Genomic DNA, 16677 nt, shown 5'->3' on the forward strand with positions numbered 1-16677 from the left:
GAAGAAGAAGAAATTGTTGGATGATCAACATTATAATTGTATTATACTCGAACCATATGGTAATCCTAGTAAAGAAAATTATGAAAACCCAACCATTCAATATTGTAGAATATAAAAAAATTGCAAAAAACGACTGAACTGGCAAGTGTAATTGACAAATAGGGTTAATATTTTGACATATCACGTACATGGTTGATTTTTTGAATTTGATATTTTAGGTTAACAAATATAGAACCATTTGCTGAATTCTTTTCTGAGGTAGTGGAGATTTTTAAGGCATTAATAACACCTTTTAATGTATTTTTTTTTCCTATGTGCTTAATTTAAGTCATTTTTTAGGAATTTAAAATTGTATTGTTGCCTATAACTTCCTCAAACTTGTGCAAGATGAGTTCTTTATTCAGAAAAAAAAGACGGGTTCTTTATGACTCGCGTATTTTCATTACATCCTAATTTTTGGACAGTAGTGACGACATTTATAGTATAATATCGATATTAATTCAATAATTAATACTTTTAGCCGGTTCTGACTTAAAAAAAATCATTCATTAATATATCTCGATTAATTAATAAAGTTCCATGGTCGTAAGAAAATTAATTTATAGAGGTTTTTATTGTATTATATAATAACATGTAGCTTTCTTGTTCAATTGACATTTATATATCTTTGTTTCTTACATGGTATTGTGTATTTATCATTTATTATGGCAGCTTTTATATTTGTTTTTTTTTTTTTTTTTTTGTTGGGGTGTGGGGTGGTGTTTTGTTTCATTTTAAATTTTGAAGTATTTTACCTCAAGTATGTTTAGCTTATGTAGCTTTAATAATGATGATAGTGACATTATTATTATTTTAATGATACGACTTTGTTTGCATGTACAATGATAAAGCGATATTATCGTTAAATTATAAGTATATTTGTATTTTTTTTTGTTATTTGTACATATTGTCGTATAATAATTTCTTTTAATTTCACCCCATATACGATGGCCCAACCATATATACTTATCTGTCCAGCTTCGAAGTTGTGCAAAAGTAGTTCTTTTAATTTAGACTTTATCATGAATGCCCTTCAGAAATGTCAGGGATGAAGCAAGACTTCGAGAAGCAGCTCAGATTCCACGTGTGTATATATATATATATAATGTATATACACGTATTTGCATATATTACATAAGATGCATTCTTTTGTTTGAACTTACGCCTCATCAATTGAAAAGTTGACATATACAGGCACTTTATATACCTTGCAGCAACATATATATATATATATATATGTGTGTGTGTGTGTGTGTGTATATGTGTGTATATTTATATATATAAACGTACACCTATATATATATTATCAAATGCAATTTTTTGTTTGAATTTATACCTCATTGATGAAAGTTGACATATATATAATATATTTAACACCGGATAAAGTTTGGGACTACTATATACAACCTTGGGGATACATGACAAGAGAAAAACTAACGAACTTATGAGGGTGCTCCGGTAATTGTGATACAACATCAAGATTTAAGAGAAGTCTATACATATAAAGGCTAGACTTCTCTTGATGTTGGTGATTTCTATTCACTAATACATTACCCCACTAATCATTTAGTTATGGGTAATCTGTCCTTTTGAAGAAGAACCAAATCCTAATCGAAAAGCTATTAATCAGACAAAATCCTCCTTTGCTCTACCAGCGCCACTACCAGAGAGACTGCTAATTTCAATCCATTTCAAGGTGTGTATACATACACACACACACACATATATATATATATATATATATCGTTTCATATGTATACACACATACACACACTTATCAACATACATACACACACATATATATATTGTAGTGTTTTCAAAATTAAGCTAATTATATGTACACATGTATATAAAAATAAAGAGATCATCTATACATATATAGTGAGATCAATATCATCATGTGGAGGCTAAAGGTGTCAGAAGAAGGAAAAGAAGAAGCATGCTGCTGCAAGGTGAAAAGCTTCAATAATCACATTGGAAGGCAATATTGGGAGTTTGACCCAAATTATGGGACTCCCCAACACAAGGCTCTAGTTGAAAAAGCTCGCCTTCACTTTCACCAAAATCGTTTTCACGCAAAACATAGTTCCGATCTCTTGATGAGGCTTCAGGTGATCAGTACAATAATGCATATGATCAGTACTAAGTATCCTGCATGAATAATTTGTACTATATATATACATATATACATATTAACCAAAATATATTTATTGTTTTTCTTTTCTTTTTTGTACATGCATGCAAGAGTATATACTAGACGACGTTGCTCACAAAATATAATATGTATGCTATATATATATATATATATATATAGTTTGCAAGGGATAATGATCATGGTGATGAAGAGATTAATGGTGGTTATTGCGAGGCGAAGAAGATTGATGATAAGATGAACGTGATCAAAAGCGAAGAAGAAACCATAAGTACTAGTCAGGAAGAAGTGGAAACCACATTGAGAAGAGCTTTGAGATTTTACTCAACTTTACAGACTCATCATGGCTTTTGGCCTGCCGACTATGGCGGTCCTTTGTTTCTCCTCCCTGGCCTGGTAATATATACATATATACACACACACACACTTAACAATATATATACATACATAGATGCATACATACATATATACGCGCACGAATATATTGTTACTTTTTACCCCCTACGTTTCTCTTTTTAATTCACTGCTGATATATGTATATATTTTAATTTGAAAGGATTTCACTACTGATTTTGCAATTCATTTACACACATACATACGCAAGTTGGTTATAGATCGCATTTGTAGTCGCTGTGGCGATATAATATATAAATACGTACATATAATTATATATGTTACGTATTGGAAATTAACATCTCGGTCAACTATTGTAAATAAACATGCTCTTGCTTCGAATATTGTCGACGTCATTTTCTGTTTACTTTATATGATCAATAAGTGTAGTATGATTTTGATCTTACGTACGTATTCCCGTCAAAATAAAATACTGAAAAACGTACGTGCAGATGTACGCGTACTCTATAGTAAATCATGAATTTCCGTGGCACTGATTGCATCCAATTATTATAATTCACACGCATCCAGCTTGTAATTCTCTGCTCTCGTGAAAAAAAATAAAAAAAAAATTAGTACTACTATGTACATGCTGTAAATATGATTATTAGTTGAAAATGTGGAATATTTATTCAAAAGGGATATATAGGAAAAAGAATAATAAAGCACCGAATGTAATGGGAAACAAGAGACATATAAAAAATATTCTGCCTATACGTACGTACGAAGGGATTTTATTATATTTATTTATGTGATGCTATTGTGGTAGGTTATTGGGCTATATGTGACGGCAGCCCTAAACGGCATCTTAACAAAAGAGCATCGGCACGAGGCCTGTCGCTACCTTTACAACCATCAGGTATATATTATTAATTATACAAAAATGATATTCGATTTTTTTATTTCTTTTTTTCCTTTTTATCTTGAGTGAAAAGACATTCACTAAGAATATTTAATCACTCCCAAAGCAACCTGAAATTTGGTTACTTAGAGCCAAAAAATGACCAACCTGTTACAAGAACATAATCATCAAAGATGAAATTTTAGATTTAAAGAATATTATGTCTCATTCATTCAGTTCACAAATTTAAATTAAAATATGATTTTATATAAAAAAATTTTACAATAATAAAAAAATTTAAATGTGACTTTTTATAAAAAATTTTAATTATAATAAAATTAAAATTGGTACAACAAACGACGCCTTAATAAGTTCTAACAAGATCGTGACAAAGGCAAGTTGGTCTTGGTCACCGGAAGTGACGCAGGAGAGAAGCTTCCCTTACACTGGCGGTGGCCTTAAGAACCAGCGATACGGTGGCCGGTAGCCAAAACTGACACGGCGGCGTAGTCGTGACTCGCCATCGTGCGGCTGGCGACCCACCTTATGCTGTGGTCTCGCCGTGGTAAAGAGCGGCTAATTCTCAACTTACTTATAAGTAAACATAAAAGCAACATTTTCCTGAACTCGAAGCTAAACCAGGGATCTAAGAGAGAGAGAGAGAACAAGATGAAGAAGAGGAAAAGAAGGCTCTAAACGCTGAATTTTCTGTAAACTTTTTGATAGTAGAATTGCTTGTTCGATTTGGGTACCGGGTGCGGGTGAGATTATTGTAGATTAAAAATTTATGGGAAAAAAGGGAAAAGACAAAAAAAAAAAAAAAAAAGAAACAAAAACAAAAGAGGAAAAGTACATTAGTTGGCAGGAAGTGGGTCCCACTCACACGGAAAGTCTTCTTTCCAAAGTAAATAGAGCTGCCACATAGTTTGCGGAGTTATTGAAAGCCGGAGCCGTATAACAACACTCTTATAATAATATAGACATATTTAAGTATAATAATATTAATTAGTGCGACTTATAAATTATTTACACTAAATGGCCAATCCACATGAAGTAATTAGTACTTCTTTAAGTGATATTTTAATTCGGTGATCTGGTTTGACGTATCATATCCATTTTTATTTATTTATTTTAGATCTCATGTAATGGAATATCTACATCAGCAGAAAATATATAATAGACAGGTAGATAGAGTCATTTCATCTACCTTGCAATCACTGTATTAAATATTACAAAATCAATTGTTCGACCATATGTGTGTGCGCGCGCGCGCTGATATATGTGGCATTTACGTACCTATGATACAATAAAAACAAAACGTAGTTAATTTTATGTTCAATTATAATTAAACACCGTTTGGACCTCCAAAAAAAAAAAGAAAAAAAAAAGAGAAACTAGCTAGTATCATATAACTATTTAAAACTTATTATATTAATCATTATTAGATCTGATTTTACGTCTAGTGTTCCAGATGATGTTAAAATACTGTCTGAGACATGGCTTAATTAATTAAGATCCGAGTTAATTACGTGCAGTTACTAAACAGAATAAAGTGCATAAAATAAAAGAACACACAATATGATATCGCATTTCGGTGTGCACACCTACATCTGTGGGACCACGCCCATACAGTAAATAGTTCACTATCTTTCAAAAATTACAGACACCGGACTGACTTATTCACTCGAGGACTCCTCCTAGACAATGACGCCGTTGTGATAAATCTCCACATTGATTGTTTAGCGTGCACCACACGTCTTCTATTCACCCGGCAAACTCCATTGGACTTGCAGAACTTCCTCCCGAAACCAACAAATCCCTCTCCCGAAGGGCGATATCAAAAACTCACAGATGTCTCGCTAAATATTTTCTCTATAATAAGCTCTCAAATTCACAGACTTTTACTCTAGAGATGTTCTAAAATCCGTATCAACATATGCTCTCTGAAAAAAAAAACCTTTAAATAAAGTCAAGAGAACCTCATTCAAATCTACTCTTGATAAGATCTCTATTATTTCCATGATTCGCTCTCCTAAATAGCTTCAACTCTCAATCTTCAATTCGAATTATACAACAAACTTTTAAATCTGAATTAGTTATCCTCTTGATCTTCGAATGCCTTATCTTTCATTATAGCAAGTCATATTTAGATTTCCCTTGATCAAGTCAAATTTAAAGTTCCAATCACACATGTGCACTTAATCTTCTTTGTGTAGCTTTATATATATATATATTCCTAACAATAATTGGATGAAGCTAAGAATTTGAATCCAAAAATAAGTTAATCTCCATACTAACTTTATCTCCCATTTAAATTCAAATTCATATCTCTTTATCTTTCACGTTTATAGTATTTCCAAATCTAGATAATCATCAGTTCAAATTCTCCACATAATATTTTTTATCTTTATCTCTTTCTAGAATCTCAACTAATATCTTATTTGCAACTTTAACTTCAAATCTAATTCTGAATATTCTTCTACAATACGAAATCTTTTAGAACCTTTTTTTTTTGAATTTTTATAAAATTACTAATAAATTATCAACTAATAAAAATACCTAAGAATTTCAACTCATCTGGAACACTTAAAATCAAATCTAACAATCATAATTCTATTATCATGAACAGAATGAAGATGGTGGATGGGGATTACACATAGAAGGGGAAAGCACGATGTTCTGCAGTGGGCTGTGCTACGTGGCACTCAGATTGCTTGGAGAACCAATGGACGGTGGTGACGGCGCCATGCACAAAGCCAGATCTTGGATCCTTCACCATGGTGGGGTCAGCTTCATTCCTTCGTGGGGAAAGATCTGGCTTTCGGTAATTAATTAATTAATATATACTTTGTGTATGTATGTTATCTTGTGTGTGTATGTTATATATCCATTTTTCAGAAGCTAATGATGGTACGTATATAACGTCCTATAATTGTTAATAACAAATCAACAATATTAATTAGATATAGGAAAACTTAGTTTAATAGCGCGCTTAATGAATGAAGTGAGATATAATTAACTGCAGGTACTTGGTGTATATGAATGGAGTGGGAACAATCCTTTACCTCCAGAAATATGGCTTCTTCCATACTTTATCCCTGTGCACCCTGGTAATAATTATTTGTTCATCATCATCATCGATTATATCTATATTATACAACATAATACACACATATGCATATTATATCTTTATATATATATATATATATATATATATACTTATAAAGAAGAGAGAGAGAGAGTCATGGTTGTAGTCCTTCATATATAAGAATCAACCAGTTAACAGACTTAAGAACAAAAGGAGAAAATTGAATTAATTGTTGTAAAATGTATATATCGTTATTAAGGCCTTTAATTTAATTACGTGTGCTAATCTACATTATATATATATATATATATATATGCGCACGCGTGGATGTGCAGGACGAATGTGGTGTCACAGTAGAATGGTGTATCTGCCGATGTCATATTTATATGGGAAGAGATTTGTGGGTCCTATTAATTCGACAATTTTGTCCCTTAGGAAGGAGCTTTATACCCTTCCTTATCATCACATTAATTGGGACCAAACTCGAAATCTATGTCACAAGGTATATTCTTAAACAAAGTATTCTAGCTTTGTCTATTAATAAATCTCTCGTTACCTGTCTTCAGATAACTACATCGAATAATATTGCAATCACTAATGGCTTTTGCTGACGATAGTTACAATAATTACTATAATAAATATGGATTTTCTTATTGTTTATCTCCTCAGCTTATTATACAATAATTTGTTGCTATCATATACATATTTATATTATATATGATGATTTGGAGGGGACAGAAAATGTGTTTCTTTTTCTTTTAATTTATGATGATAAGGTACAATACAAACTTATGTTTGTAGTATTATTTGTTCTGGTGTAATATACGCAAAGTCAACAATGATATTGCAGAAGGACTTGTACTATCCACGTCCAATGATACAAGACATAGTATGGGGTTGTCTTCACAACATGGGGGAACCTATTTTGAAGAGATGGCCTTTCTCTAAGCTAAGGCAAAGGGCTCTAAATACTGTAATGCAGCAAATCCACTATGAGGACCACAACACTAACTATCTTTGTCTTGCACCTCTCAACAAGGTCGTCTAGTCTATATTTTCGTTCTCATTGCATTCTTGATATAGTAGGAGAATTTTGTGATTGAATATATACATACATATATAAAAGAAACTTAATTATGAGAGTCTTAACTGATTTACATCATGAGTAGAACTCTAAATTTAGGCATGACTAAACAAATCGGTCAGCCCAAAGCTGCCTTTTTGGCCGGACTAGATTGGATTGAGAATCTATACTCGACAGTCTATTAATGATCCCTTTTCAAAAAGAAAGACATGTTTTGATTAAAACCACCTTATAAAATGTTCACGTCAGCCCGATCTTCTCCTCACTTACTACTCTCCTTTCCGGTTGGGCCGGCCGGATCAATTTTACCATTTGGGCTGCCGGACTGAGGTCAGATGGCTCGAATTTGCAGCTCTGGGCATGAGAGGGAATCGTTCCTATCTACTTGAGCAAGATTCATCATCTTCCCACGCAGAGTTAGGGCCCCAAGGAGTCAAATGTATTACAAGAACATGAATATTATTATTAATCAATATAAACTAAATAATAACCACAGTTTTTTCCTGCTAAGAAACTAACAACATAATTGCATCAATAGGTACTGAACATGATATGTTGTTGGGTGGAGAATCCAAATTCATATGCATATAAGTGTCACCTCTCCAGAATCAAAGATTACCTATGGCTTGCTGAAGATGGACTGAAAATGCAGGTATATATATATATATATGTATGTATTGATATTGTAATTTTGCTTCTCTTATTTATTTGTAACGGATGCTGAATATAGACGTACATACATGTATATGTGTATGTAATGCAGGGATACAACGGGTCTCAATTGTGGGATGTTGCTTTCGCTGTAAAAGCAATGGTTGCAACAAACCTTGTCGATGAATGCAGTTCAATGCTTAAGAAAGCTCATTATTTCATCAAAAACACCCAAGTAATTAATTATATACATACATACATACATACATACATACGTATAGATACATGTATAGACTCTTATACTATGTATGATATCCCTGCCATGCAGTTCAATATTGCTTAAGAATGGTAATTATAACTATTAATAATAATAATTTCCCATGCATTTGATAAATTTTTTTGGCTGATCAAAACGTACGTATGCAATTAATTAATTTGGTTGAACAAATTAAAATGTATTATGTATTATATGAAGATTAGGAGAAACAGTTGGGGAAACATAAGCGAGTGGTACCGCCATATATCGAAGGGAGGATGGACCTTCTCTACTCCAGACAATGGCTGGCCTGCCTCCGATTGTACTGCCGAAGCTTTAGAGGTTTCATATTATCTTCCAATTATTTTGGTTTAATTTACTCCAATCTTCATTATATAGACACACCAAAAAATTAAGTATACTCCAATTATAATAAGAAGTAATGATAATTAATGGCGTTTAACACCATTATCCAATTGAGTAGATAAATTCATTGTAAGAATCACCTCTCCAAATTAATTAGGAGGGATCACTTGATCCCTTCTCTCATGAAATTAATAATGCTTGAGTACCAAGTAATACTAAACTCATTTTACTAATCCCTTACTCTGATAATCTTTTCTGTAGTTTTTCCTCCTACAAACAAGTTCTAATTAATTTTAAATGTTAAAACTAAGAGTGTTTTTAAGCATAATTAATAATCAATAAGCTATAGTTTTGGTTAATGGGCGTACATGGTGGATGAATATATAGGCAGCACTTTTACTATCGCGATTGTCTTCCGAGATTGTTGGAGAAGCCATTCCATTTGATCAACTAAAGGATGCTGTCCATCTAATTTTGTCTCTTCAGGTACTAATCTCATCACTCATGAATTACGTCGACTTTGATATATATATATATATATATATAATGGAGGATTTGCAACCTATGAGCTCACAAGATCTTATGCTTGGTTGGAGGTACACATATATACATATACATACATATATATATATATATATATATATATATATGTGCATCCATTATCATCACACAAACATAAAGTTATCTTCTATATATTTCATTTGTTCAAGTGTCATTGAGACTTTTCTTCTCTTAACCATATTTTCCACTCTTTTCATTTGCCACAGATGATCAATCCAGCTGAAAACTTCGGAGACATCATGATCGATTACCAGTAAGATCACCAGAACATCTTCATCTTATTATCTTAAAATATGCGAAACTATACATATATATGATCTAGTAGACATATGCACCTTTTTTAAAAGTTTTAAAAATTATAAAACTCCAAGTGTGCTCTGTATCAATATATAACAAAATTGTACTTAATGTACAGTATCTCTCTTTATTAATAAATCAAATCTACTAGACCCTTGTTTAATAAAAAAAAAATGATATCTTACCAGCTGGTGATTACATATTTTGTTTTCCCTGTGAATATATATATATATATATATATATAGGTATGTGGAATGTACATCATCAGCAATCCAAGGCCTCAAATTATTCAAGAAGCTCTATCCAGGGCATCGCACCAAAGAAATAGAAGCATGTCTCACTAAAGCACTTCGATTCATTCACTCAATACAACTGGCAGATGGATCATGGTTAATCTCTTTCTTTTTATTTTTATTTTTTATTTTTTACTATCTTTTATATTTCATTACCAGTCTAATTACCATAAGGTGGAAAGCAAACCATGGTTCCTTCCCTCTTAATCTTTCATAGTTTAGGAAGAAAAGTTTTACATCTGATTTGATGCCTGGTACGTATACTTTACTCAAAAATACAATATTTATAGGTACGGGTCTTGGGGAGTCTGCTACACCTACGGGACGTGGTTCGGAATAAAAGGGCTGGTCGCCGGCGGCGAGACCTACGAAACGAGTGATAGCATTAGAAAAGCATGTGATTTCTTGCTATCCAAACAGCTTGATTCTGGTGGTTGGGGAGAGAGCCATCTTTCATGCCAAAACAAGGTCTTTTTCACATTATTCATTACGTTGGTGAGCATGCATACTTGACAAATCAAGCATTACTAACATTATATATACATATTTATGGTTTGTTTTTCTAGGTATACACTAATCTGGAGGGTAACAAACCACATTTAGTTAACACTGGATGGGCCATGTTAGCACTTATTGAAGCTGGCCAGGTAATGTGGTGGTTGTTATTTATTTATTATTATTTTTTGTTGTTCTTTTGTTTTTTGCATTTTATCGAGTAAAATATGACACTTTGCCTAGTACTTAATGAGCATATAATACAACAATTACCAAATAGGCCCAAAGAGATCCAACACCATTGCATCGAGCAGCAAAATTGCTGATCAACTCACAAATGGAAAATGGTGATTTTCCACAGCAGGTAATTAAACGATGGGGATATTATTACATATCATCTCTTCATATTTCTATTTCTTGAGGCAGACAAATGGGAATCTGTCTTCTAATTTCTTCTTCATTATTTTGGACTACAAAAATAAAAAACAAACAGGAAATCATGGGAGTCTTCAACAGGAACTGCATGATCAGTTATTCACAATACAGAAATATTTTCCCCACTTGGGCGCTTGGAGAATATCTCACCCGAGTTTTGAAGCTTCCTCAATTGAACAACACCAATGTGTAGAAAAGTTTCTTTATTTTCCTTTGTAAAATAATGTATTATCAGTAAAAACACATGTCCCCCACTGATATTTTGAAATTTTATATGTAAAAAGCTTCATCAAGTCAAAAGTATAAAAAAATAAATACACGATTAACAATAATAGAAACTTCATTTTTATAATGGTTCTCGATTCAATTAAAAAAATTTTCTTTTGCATTGTTCATATTGAGCCCCAGTAAATAAAATAAAATAAAAAGCTCTGCCACCGGCCAACATCCGGGCAACGCCAAGACTAAAATCATCTTGTACCAAATAAATCACTACTACAACAGCTAATATTAGTATCCAATAGGCAAATGTGCATTCTAGGACAAAATTTTGATATACATTATCACAAACACACGGCAAATTCCCTCAAAATTGTGAATTGCTAAGGAAAGTTACCATGCATCTCGTACTCTGGAACAATTTATCTACCTTTTGCCAAACTTCACATTGAATGTCTAAGAGCTTTCTTGCCTTATCCTGTAATCCCGGTTGGCATCGAAATGTTTCCCCATGGATCTGCCCCGAAAGAAGAATATGAACACAGTTAGATACAACTTCAATTTTCATACAAGACGAACAGTAAAACACAAATCTAGAACTATGAACGAATGAATCATCTCAACTTCAGTAGTTCTAACTCATAATTATTTCCAAGTCACTTTTTGAACACGTCAGACCGATATTTTTCTGTCGAATCCTGCTGCCCTGGTATGTGTAAAGGCTTTGGCCCTTTTATCAAACTAATTTAATTGAAAGAGGAAATATACCTTCAGAAACAACCTGATGACAGCTTGCACAAACTCAAAATTATTCCTGCAGGAGATCTCATGTACAAAATAATCCAGAAGCAGTTCAATTGAAACTAGTTCTGGTCTTTTTACAGGTTCTTGTTCGTCATCATCGTCTATGATCTGAAGCATCCGAAGTTCCATATCCAACGTTGATGGAGATAAACCTTTGATATACTCAGTAAATGCCGAAACTGCAATACATAAGGATATGCAAAGTAAAGAGACCAGAAAAACAGAAATCCTCTAAAGCTGACAACTTATTAGTGCCATATTATTAGCCAAACTATAACAAAGATTTGAAAAACTATATACTTACAATTATTCATCTCCGCAGAGGAATGAAGAAATAGCAAAAACTGGGACGAAGCTGCGTCAATGGGATTTCTCCCATCCACTTGTTCTTTCTTCACCTCCTCGTTGGCTGACTCACTGGGTTTGAACATAATTTCCCCAGAAACAGATGGAACTGAAGGCAAAAAGAATGGAGCCTTTTCAGGTTTCTTTGGTGGTTCAATTGGTTTATTCCTGACCTGGAAGTTGGAGAACAAGACAAAGAAACAAACACATTTTTAACTGGTAAATCACTGGCCAAATCCACAGGTGAAGATAAGCAAAACATGTAACGAGCCACAGGAAACACCTTTATAATGTCTAAATTGATCAAGCTCTGCCACTGACTTCTTGGCAATAAAGAGAGAGTAACTAGATCCGGGATTTGCTGATCGAGAACCTTGAAATCAACAGAGCCTTTAGATTGTAGGTTCTTCTCCTTAGGCTCATCGGCATCCTCGGCTTGAGGACCTCTCGTTGAAGAGACCGATGGTAGCTTGATGCTCACAACTTCCTTTCCACTAGCATAGGAATCAACATTTGAAGCTCCGGAGAACATTGATTGATTTACCCTGACAAAATTTCTCAATAAATAAATGCCTATTTCATGAAAAGAAAATGTACCGCTGCATGATAAAAACTGTCCCAAAACATAATCAACATTATTGCCCTCTGAAACATTGTCCTTTCCTTATATAATATTTCTCTCTAGGCCAAGTTATTAAATATGCAGATAGTTTTTCATCTTTGCTTTCTCTTGAAATTCCAGTTTAAAGTACTCTTGAGACAGACTTTAGACTTACCACAGGTAGACTCCATTTTGATCAACGTGGGTAGTTGCTAAAATATCCATATTAGGTGACAGAGCCAACGCAGTAATTGACACATCAACGCGTATAGCATCTATTTGTCTAGCTAAAATAACATCCCAAATTCGAAGAGTTCCATCCATACTGGAGGACAAAAGCCATTTCCCATCCTCGCTGAAGCACATGTCGGTAACACGATCCGTGTGACCTTTGAACTTACGAACCATTCTTAATGCCACAACATCAAATAAGCGGATGACTAAATCATCAGCCACAGTAGCCAAAAGACCTAAAAGTTTAGTTTGATTGAGTTACAGTGTGCCGGATAAACGTGAATCAACAACCAGCTGTACCATAAGATTTTCCAGAAACAAAAGGAAATACAACTTACAATTTAGTCGGTTAAAAACAATCTTAACAACAGAGCAGCCGACATCCCATCTGGATTTTAGTTCACGCGCCTTGAAATCCCAAACCTGCCCATCAATGAGAATTAGAACCTCCAAGCTGAACGTGATATTTGCGATAATTATGTTAAACACCCATCCAAAGGCAGAGATAGTCAAGCAGATATAATCACAGTACCAATCAAACATTTGCTTTTATTCACCTTTATATCTCCTTGATATCCGGCACTTATCATTAGAGTGTTTGTTGAATCACAAGAAATGCCAACCACTTCCCCTTCATGGGCACAGCTTCTTCTCTCTGAAGTGTCCTGGTAACTGCCTCGGCTCATTCCTGACTGAAGGTTAAAACGCTCAATCCAACCACCAGCTGTTCCCAGTATGGCAAAATTGCCACATGCACTGATGGTACATGCCTGTCACAAGAAAATTGCGCTAATTTTTTTAACAAAAACATTCGAGCTTTTTAAAATCTCCAGATTACCATTACAAGAAATAATTTTTTCTACAAGGTAACATTTTCCGAGACATTCAAAACTTGGTGGTGACAAAAACTACTATATTCTTGTACATAACAAAGCATTATAAATCAAATGCAATCCAAAAGAAGAAACACTTCATTACAATGTCATTGTCTGATTCTTATCAAATGAAAACAAACCAAAAAGGGGGAAAAAAAAAAGTTTCCCGCCCAGTGTAAATAGATCAAAATTCTAATCTTAACAGGAATTGTAAATAGATCAAAATTCTAACCTTAACAGGAGTTGGATTTTCTGCGCTAGGCTTTAGAATATGCTCACCAAGAACAAAGTTTTGAAGTCTCCACACATATGCCTGTGGAGTATCCATGTGACAGGTAACCACATTGCACCAATCCCGCTCTCTAATTTCAGCTATATTATTTTCATCAGAGAGAAAAAAATGAAACGATTAATTATATGGACAGAAGTGCCACAAAATAAGTTTCTGACAAGAAGAGGTATTGACTAAAGGGTTTTTCTTTTTGCTGGTTGAGGTGAACGTGGGAGGGGGCAAAGTTAAACGAATATAAAATATGAGGCCTTACCACAATCAAAGGCAATAACAGGCTTCAATTTTATCTCTTCTTCCTGAAAAAACAAGTAAAACATATATGTAGTAGCTAATCCAGGGGCCTTCTGAAAAGGGAAAACATTAAATGGAAATTTGCTGCCATTACCGCCACTCATACCTTCATCCTCAGTTTCTTGGCTCGTTTTGAGATGTGGCGTTGAGAAAGTTCTCTGCTTTGTTGATCCTAATTCATCAATCAAATCTAAATCAATCCCAATATCACAAACATACATGAGATACAATTTAGGCAAATACACGGAATATTAATAAAATATTATGTGGATGCTTGATGCCAAACCTGGACAACGGAGAAAAGCCGAAAGGCGCGATCCTGACCAGCAGATAAAATGTGCCTCCCATTGGAATAGAACCTATGAAAAATAATGATAACTTTTAAAAGACCTACCAAAAGATGTAAGATCAAATCTATACTCAAACAATAATCTTCTTAGCACAAGATGTTAGAAATAATTTCTCCTCTAGAATTATGAGCAATGCAGTTGTGTGTGAAAATGGAAAATGACCAGAGAACGTGTTGAAAAAATGTCATTACCTTATGCACTGTGGAGGAGCACTATGGCCGCTCTGAAAACGTAAAAGACGTGGATCTCCATCACTTGTGTCAAAAATCCACATCTGGAGCAAAAAGTTTAATAGAAAATATCAGTTTATAAATTGTATTGTAACAAGAAAATGAATTCAATCTAAACATCATATAGTTTAGCATCGCAGTTTGTAAAATATTCAAAACTAAGTCTAACCAGGTCAGTCCAACACTTGAAATAGCAAATGAATTTGTACAATATATTGATTGAAGACACTGAGCCACTGATGGTAGTCTTACTTTAATCGAATTGTCTGATGATGAACTCATTAGCACGGGCTCATTGGCAAGGAAGTGGAGGGAAAGTATCAATCCATCATGAGCATCTCTTATAACAGATTGAAGCCTCCGTTTCTCAAGATTCCATATGCTTATGACACCAGATGAACCACCAGATGCTAGAAGAGGCTGTCCATCTAAACATAAGATTAAGATAAACAAACTTACTTCATCAGCATAAGAAATAATAAGAAAAACAAATGAACACATAATAACATGAAGTTATGAACCACCCCTGTTGTAAGGAAAAGTCAAACTATCACTTGATTCGTTTTCAGTATTTATGAAAAATCAAAAGGGCCTTACGAAGGACTTGTTACCTGTGCTGAAAGACAATGCAGTCACGGCACCACGGGTGGAATGAGTAAACGTAACTAACTCTTCATCGTAACGAATATTATGAATGTGAATAGTTCCATCTGTACAACCAACTGCGACAACATCCAGTGCGGGAGACGAAACACAACTCGCGATGGAAGATTTCCATCCCTTGAACTCGTAGAGTTTTTTCTTTGTGCTAATGTTCCAAAGTTGTAAGGAACCTTCCGAACCTTCCTGACTCCCAATAAGAACCTGTTCACAGAATTGGATCATAAGTTGGTCTTAAACTGGAAAAACATTCAACTAAACAACACATTAACTCTCATTAAGAACAAAAAGTTACCTTGTTTAGGTAGGTATCAGGATGCATCATACAGCTAGGAGTAAAGTTATCATCTAGCATGATATGTCCAATCGGAGCAAGATTCTGGTCTATTTCCTTGAATGTCCATATGAAAAGATTGCGTTTGTCATCAACACTCAGAATATGATCTCCAAATAAAAGCAACGAACTGATCTTTGCACTATGCCTACTCCAAGTTGCTACCTGTAAGAATACCATATTCGGTATGAAAAATCCAGTTCATCTACCAAACGCTTCTGAGAACCACAGAGACACAGGAATAAGGAATCGGGAGACAACCTGATGAGCACGCTTAACAACAGCTATCTCGTTTCCATATGCGGCGAATGTAAAATCCCGAAAGGAAGCAAGAGCTCTAATTTTCTTTGGAAGTTGTGGACCTTCAGAGACAAATATTTCATATAAAGATCCAAGTTTTTTGCGATAATAAAATTGCAACAACCATTGCTATACACCTCTAACACACTCATTTAACTCCTATTTTTACGAATTGGACCATTTTCAGCAGG

The 16677-nt window shown here is 34.0% G+C and overlaps 2 protein-coding genes across 2 annotated transcripts in view; one reads left to right on the forward strand and one right to left on the reverse strand.

Moving 5' to 3' along the window:
* Positions 1-1937: 1937 nt before the first annotated feature.
* On the forward strand, positions 1938-11144 carry LOC21391578 (cycloartenol synthase). The gene is made up of 18 exons (XM_024172591.1): positions 1938-2150; positions 2354-2587; positions 3354-3443; positions 6055-6249; positions 6451-6535; positions 6849-7015; positions 7364-7552; positions 8136-8249; positions 8361-8483; positions 8724-8846; positions 9258-9361; positions 9415-9466; positions 9638-9684; positions 9974-10117; positions 10312-10489; positions 10588-10668; positions 10797-10880; positions 11010-11144. Exons 1-18 carry the CDS (start codon positions 1938-1940, stop codon positions 11142-11144), a joined length of 2358 nt encoding a protein of 785 aa, XP_024028359.1.
* A 174-nt stretch (positions 11145-11318) lies between these two features.
* Positions 11319-16677, reverse strand: part of LOC21391579 (U3 small nucleolar RNA-associated protein 21 homolog) — a 5988-nt gene continuing 629 nt past the window's right edge. Inside the window, exons 3-18 of the mRNA XM_024172607.1 lie at positions 16448-16548; positions 16148-16351; positions 15804-16056; positions 15445-15620; positions 15154-15236; positions 14899-14971; positions 14719-14784; positions 14575-14617; positions 14262-14401; positions 13712-13924; positions 13493-13577; positions 13096-13390; positions 12603-12864; positions 12279-12492; positions 11939-12153; positions 11319-11687 (exon numbers count right to left, since the gene is read on the reverse strand). Coding sequence (XP_024028375.1) covers positions 11538-11687; positions 11939-12153; positions 12279-12492; positions 12603-12864; positions 13096-13390; positions 13493-13577; positions 13712-13924; positions 14262-14401; positions 14575-14617; positions 14719-14784; positions 14899-14971; positions 15154-15236; positions 15445-15620; positions 15804-16056; positions 16148-16351; positions 16448-16548 — 2573 coding nt within the window. The 3' untranslated portion in view covers positions 11319-11537. The remainder of the gene's footprint in view (positions 11688-11938; positions 12154-12278; positions 12493-12602; positions 12865-13095; positions 13391-13492; positions 13578-13711; positions 13925-14261; positions 14402-14574; positions 14618-14718; positions 14785-14898; positions 14972-15153; positions 15237-15444; positions 15621-15803; positions 16057-16147; positions 16352-16447; positions 16549-16677) is intronic.

The sequence above is a fragment of the Morus notabilis genome, unplaced genomic scaffold, assembly GCF_000414095.1.
Source record: "Morus notabilis unplaced genomic scaffold, ASM41409v2 Scaffold359, whole genome shotgun sequence".
NCBI lineage: Eukaryota > Viridiplantae > Streptophyta > Magnoliopsida > Rosales > Moraceae > Morus > Morus notabilis.